Below are 23,441 nucleotides of genomic sequence, written 5' to 3'. Positions count from 1 at the left end.
CCAGACGGACAATACATTGTAAAAATGACCTTATAGGGCTCTTAGGGTTAAGAAATCATTTTCATTTCAAATACTTATATCACTGACAACAGTGGTCTGGTCAGGAAATTGTCTTTAAGAAGTGGAGTTGCAGCCCTCAACTGATGTTTATGTTGTCATTTTGTGTATTGACCACCAGTTGTGTGATTGCAGTACCAGTTTTAGCCACAAGTTTTCTGATTGCAATACCAGTTTTGGCCACAATCCTACATACTGTTCCTTTAAGTATTGGTTTATACTATTTTTTCCGCATGCTTTTTAAACCATTGTCGCCTGATGTTAGGGTTAGAGTTGGGTTTGGGTAAGGATGTCATTTTAAGTAACAGAAAGTTGTTCTAACCCCAGACCGAAGTGACAATTGTAAGAAAATAGGAAAAACAGTAACCAATACGTGAATCTGACATGGACAAGAAAGTTGTGGCACGTACTATGGTGAAAATACATGACAATGCAACGCAAAACTGAGCAAAATAATGTGTGACTTATTCAAGTATTTTGTGAGATCAGGCTAATGAATTCATAAGCTGACAACATCTTTACTGTGTTAGAAGTTGTCGCAAACATTAAGTTGTAAAATAATGATATCCCAGCCCTAAACCCAATGTCATGGGGCAAAAGCAAACTGTACAAAAATGTACAAATTTATATGAATTAGCCACCTCGTAAAATATGTACGAATTGCCAAGAGATTGTAATAGCATCACTATTATGTTAAATAAAACGGGGAGATCTTTTCTCTCTAACAAATATTTCTCAGGGTTTGATTTATATGTAACATTTCACATTAAGGTAATGTTGTGAACATTAGTTAAAGCATTAGCTAACATTACCTAACAATGAACAATACATCTACAGCATTTATTCATCTTAGTTATTGTTAATTTCAGCGTTAACTACTTGGAACTGTTATAGTTAATATTGTAAAATAAACTAACTATATATATTGACACACCAGCATTTTTATCAGTAAGGGGATTTCTAAGTGGGCTATTTACACATTTTTTTCACCAGATGTAGCCATCAAGCCAAATATTGAATTCATACAAAGAAATCAGAACATTTAAGTATACAAGTTGAATCATAATAAATAAAGTGAAATGGCACAGGGAATAAGTATTGAACACATGATTTTCAGGACTAAATGTCTTCTTTAGGCATTAGCGGCGTTTACTGTGACCTTTCTTGGCAATAACCACATCTTGAGCGGGTTTTTTTAGCAGAATGAAGTAAAAATACAAATTTCCTTAAAATTAGATATTAGGATTTAATTTTATTTAGGTTTAAGAGATCCTGCAGTTTCCTGCTACTGTTCAAGTTTTAATACTATATACACATTTCCTGTATTTTCTGGATGTATTCTATTATATATAATCACTATAACATTGCAAAAACAACAAATAATTCTGCATGGAGGCCTAAGACCTTTTCACAGTACTTTTATTTTTTTTCATGTTTTATGTCTTGCCTACATGTATGACAATGCTGTCCTTTTGTAATGTTTTAAATGCAACATGTCCTCTTCAATTCATCCCTGTAAGGGTAGCCAGCAAAGCCTTCAAGCAAAGCCCAGAGATATATATATATGCAGCTCTGTCTAGTGCCTAAGACATGAATAAATATGAATGGATGTCTAACCAGCGTCTCTTCTCCTTTTCAATATAGAGGTATAGCCAGAGACACACAAAGGCCTTGCAGTGGTTGCATATATTTAGTTTCCATGGAATCCATACCATGTGTTTGCTTTTAATGATAGTTACCGTGTTGAATTGAGTGCCAATTCTATTCATCTTTTTCTGTATACAGGTACAGGTTACCTAATGAATACATCTTTGACCTGTAATTTATTTGTGAAGGTGTCTGCACACAGCAGCAGGTGAGCGAAAAAGTTATGTTATATAAAAAGGATTGGCAGTCTCTGTTATGGTCGGGGGTAATGCAGATCGAGTCTAGGCCTCCGAACATTTATTTTACATAGAATTAGTTATGCAAGATAGGGATGTCTAAATAAGAAAAGAAACATAATCTCTCCAAATGATTTTACTTTTATTCTCATTGGTATCTTTGACTAATTCCCTAGATTCCACATCAAATAAGTCTTCCACAGAAATACTATTAAGCAATTCAATGCACATAAAATGCTGAGACTTCAGCTACATGCTAATGTGCCAACAGGAGTGATGTGAGTCTGTTATGTGTGTGTGTGTGATCGCTGCTTTACCAGAGACTATTCAGAAGTAAAGACTTAATTAAGTCACAAACATATTAGTTTTAATGAAAGAGAATATTGAATAAAAAAATGAAGCAGGACTTGAGCGTATAAGCTAGTTGGGCATGGTCTCAAGATTCAAATGCATGAAAGCTTAATTTGCATGATTGTTATGTGCATTTTAATATTGCCATATTAAAAGATTATGAAGACTGAATTTTTCCGATTTTAAATAATGCGCTGATTAATTGTGCACAATAGAAACGAGGCTTGTAAATAGATTCAAAATAAATGGGAATTTTATGTGAATAGCTATTTTATGTGAAAAGCAATGTGAATTGTATTTAAAGAAAAATCATACAGAATTGAGGCTCTCTACACTAATTTAAATGATTTCATATTGTTTTGTTTAACTGCACTTACTGTCATAACGGAGGGTTTTTAACACATCTTGAATAAATCTTGTTCTGCTAATAAAAGACCTGACATATAATCTAGATGCTTCAGGAATAGCTAAATTAGCTGCAGCTCCATCTGCTAAAAACAGCACTGGCTTATGGAAAGAAAACTGTTAAAAACAAATTTGGCTACAAACAATAGGCGAGGGTAATCATTTCATGTGGTATGCAAAAGAATCGAGCACTTTTTGCAGACAGTGTCATGGTGATGATGAAGATTAATTCACATCTTACAAAGATGCCTTGGCTGTGTTCTTTTGCTCCATATGTCTAGACATTTTGCTTTAAAAATGCCATTGTAAATGTAAACATTCACACTGTTTCTTTAAAAAAAAATCAATGCACTTCTTAGTGAAAGGCACTGGAACATTAAGGTTATTACTTTTGTGCCCTTGATCACCACACATAAATAAATCAATGTTTGCGATCACATTGGCAATTTTGTTGATTGAAAAACTGTAATGGGATGTAGCTGATATACCATTGCATTTGCAGATCAAAAGGTTACGAGTTCAATCACAGGGAATATACTGTACATACTGATAAAATGTATACTATACCTTGTAATGCACTTTAAGTTGCTTTGAATAAAAGCATTTGCTAAATGTTTAAAATGTAAATGCATCCTTGATCTGTGACAGTTCTGTATAAGCTTTTATAACATTACAACCATAAATCAACATGATCTCACGGAAAGTAATTTTATAGTCAAATTTTTTTTTATTAATTTATTCGTGACCATGGCACAAAATCAGTGGCGGCTCGTGATTGCTCTTACGAGGGGCGCAAATTCAAAATATATGTTCGGATTGTCATGTGTGTTGCCCCTGTTTTCAAAATATGTGTTAGTTTCTTCATGTGAACCATGTGCTTTGTCAAAATAAGTGCCTGCTGCACACATCAAAACCGTTTATGACGCTCATGTTCACAAAATACACGTGAGACACTCCCTTAACAGTAAACTCTGATTACGCATGAGATTATGCAAGTATCTGGGCAAACGTAAGCATCTCTTTTATCATAAACCCTTTACCAGCTGCGTTTGAGGCGTCAAAATCGCGTCTACCGCGCCTAGTTTGCCGCTTGAACAGTTTGAGTAATTTACTCGCTTCATTCGCGGGTGAAAGCCGCGCGTGAAATTCTAGTCATCGAGACATTCACCCGGAAATTCTTGTCATGGGAGGGGCTTCTGCGACTCCGCTAGCTTCCTGTAATCACGTCACTACTAGAGCAAGCTCCTGATTGGTTAACGCGGCGCGTTTTTCGGCCAAAGTTCAAATTTCTCAACTCTCGCTTTTGCCACAACAACGCTCAATTCGCGCCATTCACGCATACTAGATGCATGAATGAGGCGGAATTATGTCTACTGCGCCGCGCTAAACGCTTCATTCGCGCCGCGAGACCTCCAGACGCGCATCAACGCATCTTCACATTGACTTAACATTAAAATCTCTTGGGATTGACGCCTCTATCGCAGCATTAGACGCGTTTGCAGCAGGCACTTATTTGGTCAAGACTACTAGAGCAAGCTCCTGATTGGTTAACGCGGCGCGTTTTTCGGTCAAAGTAAAAAATTTTCAACTCGCGGGTTTGCCGCGGCAATGCTCAATTTGCGCCATTCGCGCATACTAGATGCGTGAATGAGGCAGAATTGCATCTACTGCGCCGCGCTAAATGCCTCGTTCGCGCCGCAAGACCTCCAGACGCGCATCAACACGTCTTCACATTGACTTAACATTGAAATCTCTTGGGATTGACGCCTCTACCGCAGCATTAGACACATCTGCAGCAGGCACTTATTTTGACAAGACTACTAGAGCAAGCTCCTGATTGGTTAATGCGGCGAGTTTTTCGGACAAAGTTCAAATGTTCCAACTCGAGGGTTTGCAGCGGCAACGTTCAATTCGCGCCATTTGCACTAACTAAACGCATGAATGAGGCAGAATTGCGTCTACTGCGCCGCGCGAGACCTCCAGACGTGCATCAACACATCTTCACATTGACTTAACATTAAAATCTCTTTGAAACATTGAAACATTGAAACCACGGCTGGTGTGAACGCAGCATTAGACACACGAAAAGGCACTTATTTTGACAAGATACGTGATGCATATAGGTTCATTCGACGCGCAGAACACATATTTTGAAATTAAAAACCACACACCTGACGGGCTACATACATGTTGTGACGAACTTCGCAACATGCACCCTCGATAAAAGAAGTCACCAGCCGCCACGTGTGTCTTTTTCCTGTCACACAGCACAAATTTCTATACATAGTTTTTTGTGTTTGTGGCGCGACTTTCTTTTTCGAGTCATTTTATGTGTTGTTTTCTAATTTTTTCCCCTATTTTTAAATCATTGTCGCTTGGGGTTAGATTTGGGGTTTAGATGTACTTTTATGTATTGGTTTCTACGTGTTTTTCTTCCGCTTTTAAAACTATTCTCGTCTGGAGTTGGGGATAGAGTTGGAGTTTGGGTTAGGATGTCTAAAAATGTAACAGAAAGTGATTCTAACCCCAACCCCAAGTGACAATGGTAAGAAAATAGGAAAAAAACTACGAGAAAACAATACATAAAATGGCACACAAAAAAGTCGTGCTAGGACAAGAAAAACTATTCATAGAAATTCATGCGAGTGACACGAAAAAAAAATTTCTGCTTAAGGCACAAATAAAAGCTGAATTTCGTGCCATGAACACGAATAAATTAATCACATTTTCTTGACAACTTTCCGTGAGATCAGTCTGATATAAAACTAAATCAAATATGTATGTTGGGTTAAAGCGAATTACTTTGTACTCAATTAAGGAAATGTTAATAGCTTATTTATATCGCCAAGGCGTCCGGTTTATTATAAGGCCCAGAGCAAATGCACACATGATAATACGCATGCAAAAGAGTTGAATGTCAGGATAATGAAATGTCTATGCAGAAGAGAACTCTGCTGAGTTAAGATTACTCACAAAGAAGATCTGTAGATGATAGTACAAGAGGAAGACAAGTTCAGACTGAGATGATGAGAGCAAAGAAGGAGAGAGAAGGGGGTAGACGACAGCCTCCCTCCAGGCTACAGTCTGTTTGGAATCAGACAGAAGGTTCACTCCAAACATCAGACATTGAGCTGCAAGAAGTAAGTGTTGCCTCTCCTATTGAGACAGCATGGTAGCATAATAGACAAGGTAGAAGAATGATGGTTTTCTATTGTGAAATGAACCACGTTGCTTACATTCATCCACACTGGAAATACAAGAAAAAAACATATATTCTTGTTTACCACTTAGTCCAGTCTGTCAGAAAGATGAAGAGACATGCTGCTTTCCTTCAAATAACATGCACATTTTTAAGAGGCTACAGAAAATATTTGGTTTCTATTTCTTCAGGCATATCATCCACCTTGGATGCTTGTGCAAGATTTCAGGTTGTTACTGAATTCACATTTATTATGTTTAACATGAATTTTGATTTTGTACACGTACTGCAATCTCTTGAATCATTTTAAAGCAACTAATAGAAAACCTATTATCAAAGAACCTATTTTCTTGACTGTATTGTGGACTTCTGCTTGCAATATCTTTTTAATAAAAGGGAACATTCAATTTGAGACGCTGTATAAATCTGTTTTAATCAAATGCCAGACTCAGTCAACAGTTGGAATGAGGTGAGCTGGCTGTGCTTCAGTAAAACATTCAGGCCGCATGGGTTTTCCCTTAAGGCCATAAGTCGTGACTCGATCGATGCAGTCTAAGCTCATTGTTATGGGTGGTGCTACTTTATGACCTTATGTAATGTTATAAGTGGATGCAGAGGGACTCATATTGGATAGCTTGATGCATTTAGATATTAATTACAGGAAGGTAGAGAAGAGGTATCAAATGTAATTGGTCATAATGAGGAAGAAAAATAATTGGATTTTTTGTTTACAGTACAGTACATATAATTTCCATCCAAAAAGTTAGCTTCTGCGTAGAAAAACAATATTTAAGGACTAAAAGTTCATAGTAGACAGAGGAATCTAAAAATACATTCTTTTTTGACCAGCGCTATAGCAGAACTCAAATCAAATCATCCTCGCTGTCATTGCAAGGGCTTTGATGAAGACAGGTTTTGTGATCACACAGGATGAAATGTGAATTATGCACATTATCAGCCATCTCTTCCTCATTACTAGCACAATGCACAGGTACTGCTGGTGCACAAACAGCATATGTCAATGCACTGCCTATCGTGACAACTAGAAAGATATGCAGTTTATCAAATCACTTGTTTTCTCGGCTTGCATGTTTGCTTGCATGCACTAGAGACATGCCGTAATTAGATCACCAATCATTTCTCACTTTCATGTGGCACATACAATATTTCATTGTCATTTGGGGCACTGACATTTTAAAATCTAACCATTTCCTTTTGTTTACTAAGCAAGACTCCAATGGACTGCATCCATAAAGAAAACAATCATTTGCTTACTATGCTTAGTAATGTTGTGCCAACTGGCAACAACCATCGGTTGAAACCATCATACAACCACCAGAGGGCGCGCATTTGTACAGAAAACTGAAATGAACAAATATCATTTTGATCAATATTTTACCCTGTATTCTGAATGAAATAGGATGATGTACTGAAAAAGATTTAGTAATAACTCCAGTCCTTGGGTGTGTAATAAAACGGTATTAAAAGTTCATCAAAATGATTCCCAACACGGTCGATAAAGTGAATTATAAATTATAGACATAATAAAAGCCTAATAACACCCGAAAAATCAGATTTACAACGAAGACTGGGGATGAAACATTTATAATGAGCTAAAATTGGCAAAACTACAGCATTATTTAACTCTTAGCAAGCCAGTGAAGTATGTTCACAAAATATGTTCATATTTCTCATTGGTAGAGCACTAGCAAAGCTCATGGGTTCGATCCACAGGGAAGACATACTGATAAAATGTATACCTTAAATGCACTTTTGCACTGAATTAAAGCGTATGCCAAATGCATAAAAGTTAACCCTTAATCTCTAAGGGAGTGGCTTAATTGGGCAAATTGTTGTACAGATAGAAAGGCACACGGTATTAGTCAAAAAGAAATGAAACGAAATCAAGGTTTTAGGAGATCAACTGGGAAGTTATCAGTGCAAAGATTGATGGTTGATTCCCAGAGAACACGCCCAGTGATAAAATGTGTAGGCTACCTTGTAATACACTGTAAGTCACTTTGGATAAATAATTGTACACTATATTTATGATCAACAGCACCTCTTACAGTCTTTCCACTGAAGGGTTAAATGGATTTAGCATCCACAGAGCGCTTTACGGAGGGTTAGTTATTGTGGCGCAGCGCACAGCCTCTGGACGGCGCGCGCTGCTGCGGACACGCGCTCGAGCGCAACTTCAGTACTCAGTACTGCACGCCGCCGTCAGCAGTACCAGCAAACGTAAACAATGGCGGAGCGGCTGTAAAACACAGCTCAGCGGATCCAGTTTGCCCCATGGACGGGTATTTCGCGTACGTCGGCATGGAAAACCCGACCGAAAACCCCAGCAAGGCGGCGGAGTACCTGAAAGAGCTCAATAAGATCATCGAGACCCAACAGGAGTTGCTGGAGAAGCAGAAGGTTCGTATCGAGGAGCTGGAACAGCAAGTGTCTGATCTTTGTCAGGAGAACGCGTGCTTGAAGGATCAACACCAGAGGCACCTGGCCACCTGCAGGCTACAACAACAGGGCAACAGTCACCCCACGCTGGGTGCCATCAAGGAAAATGTGATCCAGGAAAAGTATGTGTTACTTTTTACCAAGCTGTCATTGCTCGTTTCGTGCGTGTTTGGAGTCTATTCAAATGATAGGCACGCGAGTTTGATGTGGTGCTATTTAAATGACAAGTCATGACCAGGCGTGTTTATTTGTTACTATAATGGATCGTTTAGTGGCACGGTATTTACTGCGAGTGAGGAAATAGCAGCACTCAAATGTCACCGTTATTCTTAACAGGGAGCGTTATTTTATAGGCATGTCAGTGTTAAAGTAAATATGATCCTTGGGGAGTTTCATACATTAAAGTGATGCTTAATGATAGTGTATTATTCTTATCGCTATTAAACCAGTGAGCTGTCTGTGTTTGCTACAGTAGTTTTGGGTATACTTTGCAACGCGCCTATTTATGGTGCCAAAAGCGCACTAGATAGGCAGCTCGATGGGTTTTAGGACAGAGCCCTGCTCATCGATTTGTGGCAAAGCTGAAAGAGTTCGTGGTTAAAATTGCGAAATCATACTGTTTTTGTCATTCATGATCTTAAGAGAGCCTATTTGAACTTGCTTTTTAGATCATTAATGCCAAAATGCGAAGTATTTAAGATACGATGGTTGTAAATTACTTAAGTCAAATAAATGGTAAACAATAGCTTGTTTCACGAATGAAATTGAGAGATTTGAGATGAATCCGGTCAGTCTGGGTGAATAGACTGATACCTGTACTGTATTCCTGAACAGCGCCCTGAACAAATCCCCACTGTGATGTAATTTGTGATGCAATTGGAAAGTCACACAGCGTGACGTCACGCTGCTCATACAATCCCTCTATATTAAGACTTCTGATCTGCTTCTGCTCTTATTTTGCAAACCATCATAGCAGTGCTCCAGTGTCTAACACAGCTTTGTTGTCATACTATTAATGGTGGGTTCTTATTGCAGGGTCTGGCTTTTTAAGTGGATTCACTGCAAGAGATAACTGTTTTTCTGGCATGTTTATGGAAATATGCATGAGTCAGGAACTTAAATATTTCTTTCCTTGACACAGTAATGTGGTATTTTTTAAGCCACAGTCAGATCTGGATTTTAGCTGTTATCCCTTGTAATACTGTACAGATCAGCTGTGTGTCTCTTGTAATCAGGGCTGGTTTTCAGGCTGGGTGTTGGCCTATCATGCAGCACCTGGTTGGCCCACCTAAACTTTGTCTGAATCCAATGCATTTAAATGTGATGCTTATTTTCTCTTTTCTTCTTTATTAAGCTTATGTTCTCTAAATTTTTAATGCTCACGCACTGTTTTGCATCGTCTGGCTCATATGAAAAGTTTATGATTTGGCTGTTTGTATTGGCAATGGTGTCTTCGTGATATAATGCATCCCGATTGCATGCATCATTTTGATTGGTGGTTATTCTCTCACTGTCCTTTCGATTCTAAGGGAGTCAGCGGTTACTTTAAAATTTGAAAGTGTCTGGGTTCCTGCTTCTGAAAACTACAAAATAGCTGCTTGAGTGTCCAAATGGCAACTTGAAGGATATTCTTGGTTTTTTAAAACCTCCAAAAACACAGTTCTCTGATTTACTGCTAGCTAACTGAGAAACCGTGCACAGCTTTGTGGTAAAATCTGAGAGATTATATCAATATATTACTATCAAAAAGAAAATGTACACGTATGCTTGGTTATAATGATTTGTTCTTGCAGTGGATATGGCTTTGTGGTTTTCGCTAGTGAAATACTTGTGCTGTTTGTTTTTCTTTTATTCTGTCGGTAATTCGTGTTTATAATAGGTCCTCTAGTCTGTAGAGTTCGGAATCGATCTTCAATGTTGGATATCGAAATCAAATCTCAAAGCAGCACGTGTTTAGCATGGATGGGAAATGGTCAGATAGGGCTGTCACAATGATTAAATAATCGTCTCATCGCGATTGTTTGACCTCATCGTGATGATTTCAGATCACCGCAATGATTGCACATCTCTTCTAAAAACACAAGGGGGAGCTGCAGCGCCTGTATAAATGAGACAGTATTAGATTACTTTTAAATATGTGCTATGTGTATTAATATTTACTGCCAGGCAAACCTTGCAAAATATTTAATTTAAATAATCACAACAATATGTGAAAATTATTATTATGTGAAAAACAAAGAAAAAAATGTATAAGAATTAAATGTCAAAGCAATAAAATAGACAAATAATCGTCATAACCGTCAAAGCTATAAAAGAGGCAATTAATCGCCATAATAACCACAATTAACCATCAGCCAAATTTCATAATTGTGACATCCCTACGGTCAGAACATTTGTAGTCACGTAGCTTTGCACTGATATTCTATTCTCTATCTTTTCCATGTTTTCTCCTAAGCCAGTATCAGTGTTACTGCTTGTATTTATTTAAAGCAGTGGGTCTCAATCTGTAACATTTAGGATTAAATCCAGGCACCACTTGGTCACAACAAGAACACTTGCTTACAGCAAGAGGGTCCCCAGTTTGATCCCCAGCTGGGTCAGGAGGCCTTTCTGTTGGCAGGTTGTTCTCCCTGCGCCAGCTTGGGTTTTATCCGGGTACTCCAGTTTCTTCCCACAGTCCAAAAACATGAAGGTTAGGTGAATTGGAGATACTTAATTGCCCTTACATCAACTTGTGTGTAGAATAACCGGTTTGCACCATGAATGCAACCATAGATGCTAAACTGGCATTAATGCAACATGCAAATGCCATATTTTGATAATGGTAATATTCTTAAAGTTAGGAGGATGGCAATTGATAATGACTGTTATTGATTCAAAAACTGCTCCATTTATGCCAACAATTTATTATTGAGAACCACTGATTTAGAGTATTGTAATGCTGGATATTAAGCGTCAACCAGTGATTTGTGTGTTGCATTTTGCATTATTCTGTGTGTAGTTAAAGCCTGTTTTGATCTGTGGCCAACTGCTTGGCCTCGTATCATGGAGCATTTCGCCACGTCAGCTGGCGACTTTATGCTGACCGCAGCAGGCTTGCAAATGAAGCATGGGCTGAACTGGTCAGTTAAGGCCTTGATGACTTTTGTAAAGTGTTGTGTAATAAACAAAGAGGTGGGGTTATTAAATGCACAGTCATGTTTTTCATGATCTAGCTAAAAATTAATTAATAAGTAGCATACAGAATTGTTCAACATTTTTAATTATTGTTTTAAAAACTGTTGCGTAAATGGTGCATTTGTTTGAATATACATAAGCATGTTTCCATTGTTTCCTCTACTTAGGCTTGCATTTTGTTTATAGTTCCCTTTTGTGTTTGTAAAAAAGAAAATTGTACAAGTTTCTCTGCCAATTTCTTTGTAACATACTTTCCTAAAGGGAAATGTCACATTGTTGCCAATTTTATATCAAGAAGCACAGCTCGAGGGAAATACAGCGAATCTCATACCGTCGCTATGCAGTATACTAACATCTCTAACTCGAAATCAATGGCTGGCAGACATCGAAAGCACCTTTGCCAGAGGTGGTGCCTGTCCTTGGCCAAAAATGTGCTTCTCCGCAGAATCCCCACCAATGATGTGATGCCATTATAGTCTGCAGAAGTACTGAAAAACAAAAATTTCACAGATCACCTGTAAATATTTAGACTTGCAACAAAATTTCAATAATTCGTAGAAGCCATAATACAGTGCCTTTGTGTCGTTGTCGAGATGCGTAGCAATCGGTTGCGTGCTTACTTTTGATCAGGTTCATCACCTGCAGCTTATACGCCTGCAAATGGCACGTCACAGTTTCCAGCGTGAAGGATAATTAAGTGTATGAAAGGGATTGCAGAGTTGCCCAGGGCAGAAGCAGAACATGTGCTGACTGTGATGTGGTTTTTTTTGTCCGTAAAGCTGGGCGTACACGGTGCGAATTCTGACGGTCGGAACGTCGTGAGCTCTCGCACACGACACGAGTGAGTTTATGCGAAAATAATTCGTACGCAGTCACACACGACAAGATTTTACTGTAGGACTTGAGGAATTCTGACGTAAGCAATTTCGCACCTGTGAGTGGCAGAATGTACAAAAAATAAAACAAGAAGAATACGGCAAAGATATTGGCTTTTGTGCAGAAAACTGTTTCTGTTTTTTTGTATTTCTGTTTATGCATTCCGAAATTGCAATATAGGTCTAGTGCTGTGGCGGTGAAGGAATTTCTCTGGCAGTGGTTTTTCTTGCTAGCGCATATGCGGTTTTATCTTCTTAATATATCTTGATTGTAGTGCCAAGTAAATATCTATATTGGTATTATTAATGTTACATATATTGTTGCTTTTTTATAAATATGACGTTTAAAAACAAATTCAGTGGGCATATTTATTTATTTGTAAATGCAGAATGAGGAGCAATTGAGGTAAAACGCAAGGTAAGATAACGTAACACGTCTTTCCCTTTATGATTAAATTATTTAGACAATACATCTACAGCCAAATATTAATTTGTAAAACGAAAATCATTTAATGTAATATTAAGCACATTGTCTAGGCTTGTTTGCATTGTCTAGTGCAAATGTACGCGGACCCTCGGTCAATGCGGGGTATTGAAGTAAAAGTGCACGCAGCATTTGTGCTCATGTAAATGTACAAAATAAATGCCATACAGAAGGCATTGCATATTAATATATGGCATTTTTTCAGTAGGCCTATGTAAATTACAACATAGCAATACCAATATAGTATGAAAACAAATTAATCATTATTTAAATAAAGTTTCAGAGATAGCCTACATTTTTAGTCATTTAAATATTCTCATCATTTCAGAACAAGCTTAGGCTACCATAACAACGTACATTGGGCTATATCATGTGTTCCTTTGGTCGAAAATATGTAAAAAATATATATATGGGTAAAAAACACCGAACAAAAACGTTTAAGCTAAACAGAAGCTCCATAATAATCTGGAAAACGTCGTCTCCGCGTATGATCATCATGTTTAATATAGTCTCTTGTTCATTGACAATTTATTTTGCATTTATTATATGAGTAAAAAGTGTAAAACAATAAATGCATATCTTATAGCTATTAAACATGGACATTCCGTTGCTTTTTATTCTCTGTCACGCCAGCCCTTTTAATATCCATTCATTTATAAACTGTACTACAGCGACTTTGGCACAGCTTGGATTACACAAAATTGCGACATTCTTTGTCCATCCTATACTGTTTAAACCAGTGGTCTCTGCACGGAGTCTAATAATTTTTATATTTATTTATTACATGTTTTAGTTGGCTTATTTTATGTTTAGATTGTAAATAATGATAAACATATTAACAAGTAAAGAAAAATCAACAGTATTACAAAGTAAAACAAAAAAGTTTTAATATCAAAAAGTAGCCCTCGTTTTATACACTCTCTCCTGTTTCCGCACACATCCAAAGCTGTGACCGGACATCACAAAAACACGTATGACAGGTTTTTCAGGCAAAGAAGCTGATCAAGAGGTCATTGAAAGGACCTGTCATCAGGGGCGCCGTTAGGGGGGGTTCAGAGTATGCCAGGCATATGGGCCCATGAGTACGCTAGGGGGCCCCACCGTCAGCACTTTTCCGTTTTTTTAATTGTACATGTTTAGTTATTAACACTGTAGTAAAATGTAAAGTAAATTAATATAAAACTACTGTAAATGACTTTGTGTTAAGTACAATTGAGACACTTTTAAAAAATAGCGTGCAAACATGACCTAGTAGATGCAATTACATATTTGGCAGTTCTGGTGGTTTTTAATTTGATTGTGCGGGTATGGATTTGGGTGGGTAGGCAACATTTTGGTTTGGGATCAGTTTGGTGGGTTTGCTATGCAAAGTTAGCACAAATAATCGACAGCCCTACAGTTTGCCATTTCAAGGTAAGATCTCACATGCCACTAAGAAGCGTTCATGCTGATCCTCAAACTGTATGTTTTATGAAAAATGAAAAATATTTGTGTTAATACAAAAGGACAGCAAGAGCTTTATTTAAGGAAATATTAGCATAGCGACCGCTAACAACTATTGCATTTCTAAGACGGACAATAACTTAATAGGCGTAGTTAAAAATATTATTTTCTAAATAAACAACCCTAAACATGAAATAGGAGAATTGTCTAAGCCATCATTGAGTTAAATTTTAAATCAGTAAGAGCTGAATTTAATGTGACAGCGCATCATTTTCAAAGTGAAAGTGATTTATTTTTATTCAGGTTTGCAACGGAGGTTTCGCTCAAAATAGTAAACTTAGTGCAGCTATTATAAACGCTATATCAGATTGTTTTTAACATGTATCCTAATAGAGAATGTCTGTTTTATATTTATGTTTGAGTAATTGTTGTGCTTAAATTGTAATGTTCTTAATTGTTTCAATTTAATTAGATTAGACTGTAATTTTAAGCGCCATATATTGTAATGGATTGAAGGCTAATATGACGGTACAAATGGAGTGAGTCATAAGACATAATTTTCGAGTTTAAATTAAGTTTTGTTGGCTTCAAATGTTTGCTTAAAATGAATTTCGTTTAATATAATTTGTCTCTTAATTTTAATCAATGTTTTGTTGATAAGTGTTGATAAGTGAATATTAAAGAAAAGAACATTAAAAAAGAACACCGTGCATCTCATTACGTAACAAATATAAACTACTGCAATATGCTACCAAATGCCAAAACATGCAGTATTATCTTTGTAATGATATAGCTGTTGTTGGATGTGCAAAATCATATTATGAAGTATATCACTTTATCGCTTTTCAAAAACAGCCTTCAGTGCACAGAAATTAAATTTGCATGTCCATGTTCATCAGCAGCACATTTGATTGCCGCATGCTTTTGACTTTTAAAAATCAACGCTATATTTAAAACTTTAGCCGATTGTGCATTTTGCAATTTCTGTGTCACTGGTGAAGGGCGTGTGCGGGAGAAGCGCACACTAAAGATCAACGTAATATTAATTTTTTAATACTTTTGCCTGCCGCCCTTTTTGTCATGAGCGGAGGACGGAACACATACCACACACAGAGAGAACAGCGACATAAAGATAGTGTTTTTCTGACGAATACAGTCAGTTCCTAAGAAAAATTTTAAATGGACTATAAGATCATCAATATGAACCCTGAAGAATGAACTATTTTAGGCTAAACTAATTGTACACATTCCGCTTCTAAAACTGCGCAGAAAACTCGACTGCCGCGACTTTCAAAGCGCCTTACATAGATTTCCATAGGTTCAGAAATGCATCTCCATGCACTATTATTCTTTTAGTGATCTATTTAAAATCAGTTACGTGGATGTTTTCTGCCTTTCCAGATTAAAATGGTAGGCTATTCGTTTTTCGAATAAATGTATTTGTTTTTTGCTTCATGGATTTACTTTTAGTTGCAAATGCGACCTGTAAAATTAAATAAACGCACTCAACTGAGTAATTTTATATAGCTACACATTATGGTTTAAAGATCAAACAATCATCTAAAGGAAGGGGCCCAAAATTCTGTCTTGCATACCCCCCTTGAAACTATTCATTGCGCCCCTGCCTGTCATATTTGTCATGATGTCCGGTCACCGGAGTGTGTGTGTGCGCGAAACATATAGCCAGCTATAGAGTTGTCGTCCAGATTTGAGGTAGCAGTGCCACATTTGTCTTTCTTCTTCTGTGTTTTGTACATTCTGATTGGTCAACTTCAAGTGCTTTGCCAGATCGTCTCGTTCACCCGCACCAACACTACGAATTTATACCGACAGCTCCCGAACTTTTTTGACATGTTTAAAAATTATCGGGAGGTCGTAAGGTGCTCGTAACCTGCTCGGCTCGGCTCGTAATTCCTCTCACACGGTGCGAGCCGCGACCATACGAGCAGGAACGATTTGGTCCCGAGAAAAAAAAATCGCATGCGAACTCCTACGACAGCAAAAATCGCACCGTGTACGCCCGCCTTAAGGGAGTGACATCCATCTCGGTGTATGAAACCCCTGTGTGGCCATGTAACACTGCCATTAAAATACTAGGGGTAAACAAACACGCCGCTGTGAGCCACTGAAATATTGAAAGGCTGTGCGTCTGGTAAAATAGCTTTTTAAAAAAATTCTCCATGCGATGGTGTATATTAAGTATGTATTAAGTTTGCATGAGTTGTGCGACCACAGGTAGCTGAACCACAGGTAGCATAGGACGTCTTATTGAGAATTTGATTTGGTGGGTTATGACCGACTGTTTTCAATAATAGGCCCCGGTTGATATCCCATTACTGGTAAACTGAGGTTATTTGTACTGAACTTTTATTAACTGTGATTTCTTGTTCAGCATCTCTACTTATATAGAGTAAAAATGCATGCATGCAAAATACATTTTAAGGACAAATAAAAATTCAATAAAAACAAGCATCAATCCCCCTTAACCTGACCTTAATATGTGCTGATCTGTGGATATTTGCACAATATTTCTTATGTGCTACATTTGCCTACTCACGCTGCTGATATTACAACCCAGAATTAAGACTCTCTCAGGATCCAGAAAATCAAAAACTTGTGTAGCATTCTCGATTTGACAGGGCTTCAAGTTATAATGATTGTTAATTCACAGTAGGGGGGTGTCTCTTGGTTTACTGGATTTCGGGAAGTCTTTATGTTTGTCTGAATGGGTTGACTAATATGGAGCATAATTCTTTTCCTTTAAACAACTGTAAGTTTCTTTTTTTGTCTTAAAGGTATTGCGGAGGATTTTCTTTTTCCGGGTGGATCATCAAGACTATTGGTCCTCCTAGTTGTCAAACAGGAGTGTTGCACAATTGCATTTTTTTTAAAAGTGGAGAAGGCGGTTCTTTTATACAATTCGAGAAAATCCTCCGCTACACCTTTAATTGGGTTTCTGATTTATACATTCAATTTTTTCTGCTTAATGGAAACTGTATACAGTTCGTAATCGTGAGCCATGTGGTTTTCCCTGTATTGTAGTTACAGTATATTACACCTATTAAAACAGCCCTCTGGAATACTTGATTGTTATTGGTAAACAGTAACATTCTGTGGTTGAATATTAAAGCAGTATTGCACAAGAGTGCGTTATGACTGTATATAAGCGCGGTTATGATTCAGCCGTAGGCATGAATAGGATTAGCATAACTTTTCTTTGTGAGAATCAGTATGTGCTATTGCTGGTATTGTAAATGAAGATTTAGCAAGAGAGGCTTGTGTCCAAACTGCGAAAACAAGAATGGTTATGCTGGTTTTATATACCCACTTGTGTCCAATCAGATTCGAGCACCGGAACTTAATCTTATATAATTTCGTATAATGACTGTTAAACTGTGTAATTAACTGTTGTCCCAGGCGCAAGCCGTTCTAACTTTATTTCTTTCTTATCACTCCATGTTCTCACATAATGAAATAATTTAACGGCTATTTATTAATAATTTGGCAAGTGGCCAGGTAATAACCGGTGTAATGTACAGTCGGATGGTCATTATTGCAAAAAGCTCTCTGCATCTGGTTCTAATCACCCTGTTGGGGGTTATTTTGCTATGAGGACTGTACATTGCAAACCGATGGGTGGACTCTGCATAAAAAATGTATGAGGCTTTGTCATTGTTTCTTTCTCTTGTTTAGCTAAAGGCACCAACGATAAATACAGCGGTGATATAAATGTATTCAGTGTGAATTTTAAATAGCTAATTAATATCTCAGTTTATGCATATTCTTTGAAGAAACAAGATGATAGTTCTAGGTTAAGAGAATGGATTGTTTGATGATCATTGCTTTACACTTGTAAAAGTGATGGGAATCCTCATGGGATCTTAGCGGCTGGTTAAATGGAGGCCATATTTTATGCAACCAACCCAACACTTTCAGTTCAGTACTTGAGAAGCAAAATGACCAAAGATATAAAGTTCCATTGCATAATCCATTGAATCTGATTAGACCATTAGCATCGCGAGAAAAACAAAAACAAAGAGTTTCGATATTTTTTCCTATTTAAAAATTGACTCTTCTGTGGTTACATGTACTAAGACCGACAGAAAAGTAAAAGTTGTGATTTTCTAGGCAGATATGGCTAGGAACTATACTCTCATTCTGGCGTACTAAATAATCAAGGACTTTGCTGCTGTAACATGGCTGCAGGAGGCGCAATGATATTCTGCCTAGAAAATCACAACTTTTACTTTTCTGTCGGTCTTAGTACACGATGTAACTACAGAAGAGTCAAGTTTTAAATAGGAAAAATATCAAAACTCTTTGGTTACTTTGTAGCACAATGCTAATGGTCTAATCAGATTCATGGATTGTGCTAAGCATTTAAAAAAGCAACACTCGTTAAACAAAATCATTTAAAATATTCTTTATTATCATGAAAATACCTGAAACAATTTGAAGAACAGTGATATAAATATTCCTGTAGACATTTCCTGGAATAGCATTCGTAAAACTACTTCTGTGGCACAAAGGGAGTTTCTGCACGGGAGCGCCCCCTGGCGTTGGGATGTGCCTGGATTTCACCGTAATTCATTCAAATTCATTAATTGAGAAAATGCGTATTTGCACGGTTAATCGTTACACCCCTACAATGGAGCATTATGACTTTTATCCAGTCTGTATTTTGTTGTTTTCATTTTTGTTGCAAATGCTGGGTAAACAGTGCGAGGGTAAACACATCATCTTAAAACGTTATGATTGGCCCGAAGCAGTCAGCACATTCTGATGTTTATACCAGTGATCCCATTCTCATGGACGTAAATTCAAGTCTATTTTCTTACCCTATTGGCAATTTTGTTTTGTTTTAAGCATAAACTGCTACATTTTGAGAGAACCAGACTTGAATATCTTTCTTTCTTTCTTTCTTTCTTTCTTTCTTTCTTTCTTTCTTTCTTTCTTTCTTTCTTTCTTTCTTTCTTCTTCACACCATTCCAGCATCTATGGCTATATTCATGGCAAAAACTGGTTAATCCATGTTTTTGGCCTGTGGGAGGAAACCGGAGTAACAGTAACCCCACGCTGACACAGGGGAAAACATGCAAACTCCACACAGAAAGGCCACCTGGCCTGGCCGGGGCCCGAACCGGGGACCTTCTTGCTGTGAGGCAACAGTGCTACCCACTGAGCCACTGTGCCGCCCCGACTAAATACCTTAGGTCATTTTGCTTCTCAAGTATAGTAAATGTATCTCGATTTAAGTACTGACAAAAATACAAAATGTAACACAATGCTTAGTCAGCTGAACCACTCAGGAACAATCCTTATAAAGCAATTGTGTGAATCATCTCTCAGCAGACATTTGTTGTAATTAGACGCTTGTTGAAAGTGTTCATCCTTGTTTGTCATCACCACATGATTTGCGCCCTTGATTAGACACCTGGAAAGTGCACATTCTCATACTTGTATTTGGAATTCATACAGTAAATTCTTGGGCGAACTGTCAATGCTCTGTTTCTTACAATGCTGACAAACTCTAATTGACAATTGATCTTGCAGTTGATTAGCAGAGCCTCTGAGCTATTAGTCACCGAGGGCCTCCAGCATGATCTGGACCTGACAAAGAGGAGCTTATATTGGATTCTGTGTGAGGGTAGTCCACCGAGGAAACATAGTTTCTTACATGACAATTTGATTGATGGTGGTTTGGGTTCGGTATCATGGTGTCGTTGGGGCCGAGTACATTGCCAAAGGAAAAGAAAGCTAAATAATAGTCTGTGGATCACTAGATAATCTGGGAATGGCAGGCAATGGCTTACATTAGCTGTGTCCCAATTCTATCAATGCAGCCTCTGAAGACCACGAAGCAAACTGAAATGAGAAGATATAGCTTAGGGAGCAGCCTTCGTGACATTTGAAGGATCCAGCTTTCGAATGAGGACACATGTATTGCAAAGTCCTTGCCTTCAAAGAATGCAACCCTTGAAGAATCCAGCCTTCGAATTGGGACACAGCTATTCGGTCTTCGAAGGATGCAGTCTTATCATTTCACTTTGCTTCGTGGACTTTGGAGGCTGCATACTGTGTCCCAATTTGAAGGCTGGATCCTTCGAAGGTCACATCATTGAAGGCAAGGACTGGGGCTTTTTCTCAATGTCAAGGAATGATCCTCGGAAGCCAGAATTTTGAGGATGCTACGTCATTGACATCCGACGAAAACCCACAATTTTGAACCCATTTTGAACCCACAATCCTATGCGCGCAGCGCCAAAAGCACACCATGTAATGCACTTGCTAGCCTGTTCCATTTACCTGTTCTCCAAATTCTAAAGAGGAGCCTCGCCTAGCTTCTGAAGAAAGTGACTTGGAAAGACCAGTCATGCCAAGAAAGTATCCTTGACATTGAGAAACAGCCTCAGTCTTTGAAGGATGCAACCTCCGAAGTCTACGAAAACTGCGAAGGCTGCAGCCTTTGTGACCTTCGTTGGATTCAGCCTGCAAACTGGGACATAGCTATTTACTATAGCTGTGTTCCAATTTGAAGGCTGGATCATATTTTAGTAGTTGATTAGCAATTTGTAAAAAATGTAATTCGCTCCATGGGAATTTACAGTCATTCGGTTTTATGGCCTAGTTTAAAAGCATCGTACACAGGCAAACTGAGGGGACACATTTCGATTTAAGTACTGATAAAAATACAAAATGTGTAAATGCAAATGTGTTAAATCATCTCTTAACGGAGATTCATTGTAATTATTTACTTGTTGATGGCGTTTTCCTTGTTTGTCATCCCACTTGATTTGACACCTGGAAAGTGCAGGATCCAAGGATGTAAAGGATCCAGCCTTTGAACACAGCTTTTCGGTCCAATTCTAAGGTTGGATCATATTTTATTTGTGCCAGGAGAGAAATACAGATATTACACATTTTAGTAGTTGATTAGCAATTTGTAAAAAAAATTTATCTGGCTCCTCGGAATTTACAGTCATTTGGTTTTATGGCCTAGTTTAAAAGCGTCACATCCAAGGAAACTGAAGGGACACATTATTGTCAGTAATAAACAATGTTTGTCTAATGTTGTGGCAGAAATTACCCATTCACGTCTAGGTTTGTTCAGTCCAACCGAGCTTTTGCGGATCAATTGTGTTAAACTAAAAATTCATCTGTGTAGCTTAAAACTTGTTTTGCGTTTTTTTTTTAAGTTGCAAAATATCAGTGCTGCTTCCCCTTATAGATAAACAGCTTAATTGTTTAAATTCAGTTTTGTTTAATTATGCACTTTTGACAAAAAGTCCAAATGCATAATATCCCTAGCCTAGATAAAGGAGTAGTTACACGTGTGAGTAGTTACACGAGTAAATATGGTGGCACAAAATAAAACGTGGTGATTTTCAAGCGGATAAAAAAATGAGAACCATACTGTATGGCAGAAGAGCACTTAGTTTGCAGCACTTCAACATCGGCGTGCAGTAACATCATCAATCCTGACTACTCCCCCTCTCGCTCAAACTTTCGAAGTCAGCAGTGATAATGTTACTGCGCGCCGAGGTTTAAGTGCTGCAAACTAAGTGCTCTTCCACCATACAAAATAGTCAGGGTTTCCCACAGCACATTTCAGTTCAGGCGGCCCACCTAAGCTTGGAAACCCTACCGCCTTAAGTAGATCGTCCAAAAAAAAAAAAAAAAATGTTTGCTGCACAAAAGGCTGTGAGGTGCATCTCGGAGAATAGCGCGTACGCGCTTTACATCACTAGCGGGGACGCCCGCCACACGGCCGAAATGAGATAAAGATGTGATCCGTCATCCGTGAGAACTGTAAGTGGACTTATGTTTTGGGGTTATTTAAGCCTGTTATTGTCTTCGTCTATAGTTCTTGCAAATTTAAAGTAAGTTAACTAGTGATTTTGTTGTTTGAGCAACCTGCTAGCTAGGTTTCACGTGCCTGTTGATTAGATATAATTGTTGAGCGCTCTTGCTCACTTTATTTGTGTGCATTATTTACATGCTACAGTAGTTACACTCTTTTAAGATAATGTAATTAATAGTGGGAAATAATCAGTTTTTACCATTTTGCGCCATCTATCATCGTTCGCCTGACGTTCTACAACATCTGCTTTAGTTTATGTTTATTAACCATTTAGTTTCACTTCATCATGCAAGTATTCCCATTAGAGGTATCTGTTGAAAAACATTTAATTGATTAATAATCTAGTATGTGTTCATTTTCTGTCATAGTTTCTTAAAAATTAAGTTTTATTTGAGTGTTTTAATAAAAATATTTTAATTTTCATCATGACGCATACGCCCCGCCCCTTTGATTGCCACGCCCTCTGCCTCGCCCACTCGCCCAACCCTACCACCTTAACTAACAAATTTTCTGCGGGGAAACCCTGATAGTTCTCATTTTTATCATCTTTAAATAGGGAAAACATAGAAGTGTTTGGTGGCTTCTAAATTCATCCCTGTTTGGATCCTAGGAAATGAATGGGGCTAGGCTAAATGCTAACACATTCACGACACGCTGTACAAAGTATGTATTGTGTAAAATATATATTAATTGTCTAAGTTGAGGTATAACCTAGTAAAATATTGAAAATGGTGTTTTACTTTAAATTTTAAACCGTATTTTTTTTTAGGTCTGGCAATAAGCATGAAACACCCAACATTAGGGAGGATCCCGATCTACCATCACCAAAGGGTGCCTCAAATGTTAGCAGGCTTTTAACAGATATTGAATGTTTGCCCATCAGGCATTTCACTGTTAGAGTTGATCGACAATCCATTATTATGATTATACATCTGCTTTGCCAATATTATGTTGTGTTACCAGCAGTACATAAAGTACAAACACTCATAACGGTATAGCACACAACAGGCAGAGAGTTCTTAATTTCGTCTCTACTTTTTTACTAAAGATTTGTCAAATTTCTAAGCCCAGAGTTACACACTGTAAAATGTGATAAATTGTGAGGCTTTAAGCTGAACAGATGCAGTGTCAAATGTTTTGCAGGAATGCAAATGGAAACTAATAGCGTGGTTCTCAGGTAATCCCAACAGCTTGGGTCAAGACTTCAAACTACTGGCAAACGTATTAGTGGGGCAGGGTCCACCTT

The 23,441-nt window shown here is 37.8% G+C and overlaps 1 protein-coding gene across 3 annotated transcripts in view; it reads left to right on the top strand.

Annotated features, from left to right (window-relative positions):
• Positions 1 to 7,944: 7,944 nt before the first annotated feature.
• The window catches only part of iqsec1b (IQ motif and Sec7 domain ArfGEF 1b), a 208,671-nt gene continuing 193,174 nt past the window's right edge, over positions 7,945 to 23,441 (top strand). For 2 of the 3 annotated variants that reach the window (XM_055184872.2, XM_055184871.2), the window contains exon 1: positions 7,945 to 8,477. In XM_055184872.2, the coding sequence (XP_055040847.1) occupies positions 8,191 to 8,477 (287 nt within the window). In that variant the 5' untranslated portion in view covers positions 7,945 to 8,190. The remainder of the gene's footprint in view (positions 8,478 to 23,441) is intronic. The other variant, XM_055184876.2, reaches the window with a different exon arrangement.

This window comes from Misgurnus anguillicaudatus, chromosome 14 (genome assembly GCF_027580225.2).
Source record: "Misgurnus anguillicaudatus chromosome 14, ASM2758022v2, whole genome shotgun sequence".
Lineage (NCBI taxonomy): Eukaryota > Metazoa > Chordata > Actinopteri > Cypriniformes > Cobitidae > Misgurnus > Misgurnus anguillicaudatus.
The sequence above is the reverse complement of the archived record's forward strand: the minus strand, read 5'-3'. Positions and strand labels throughout refer to the sequence as shown.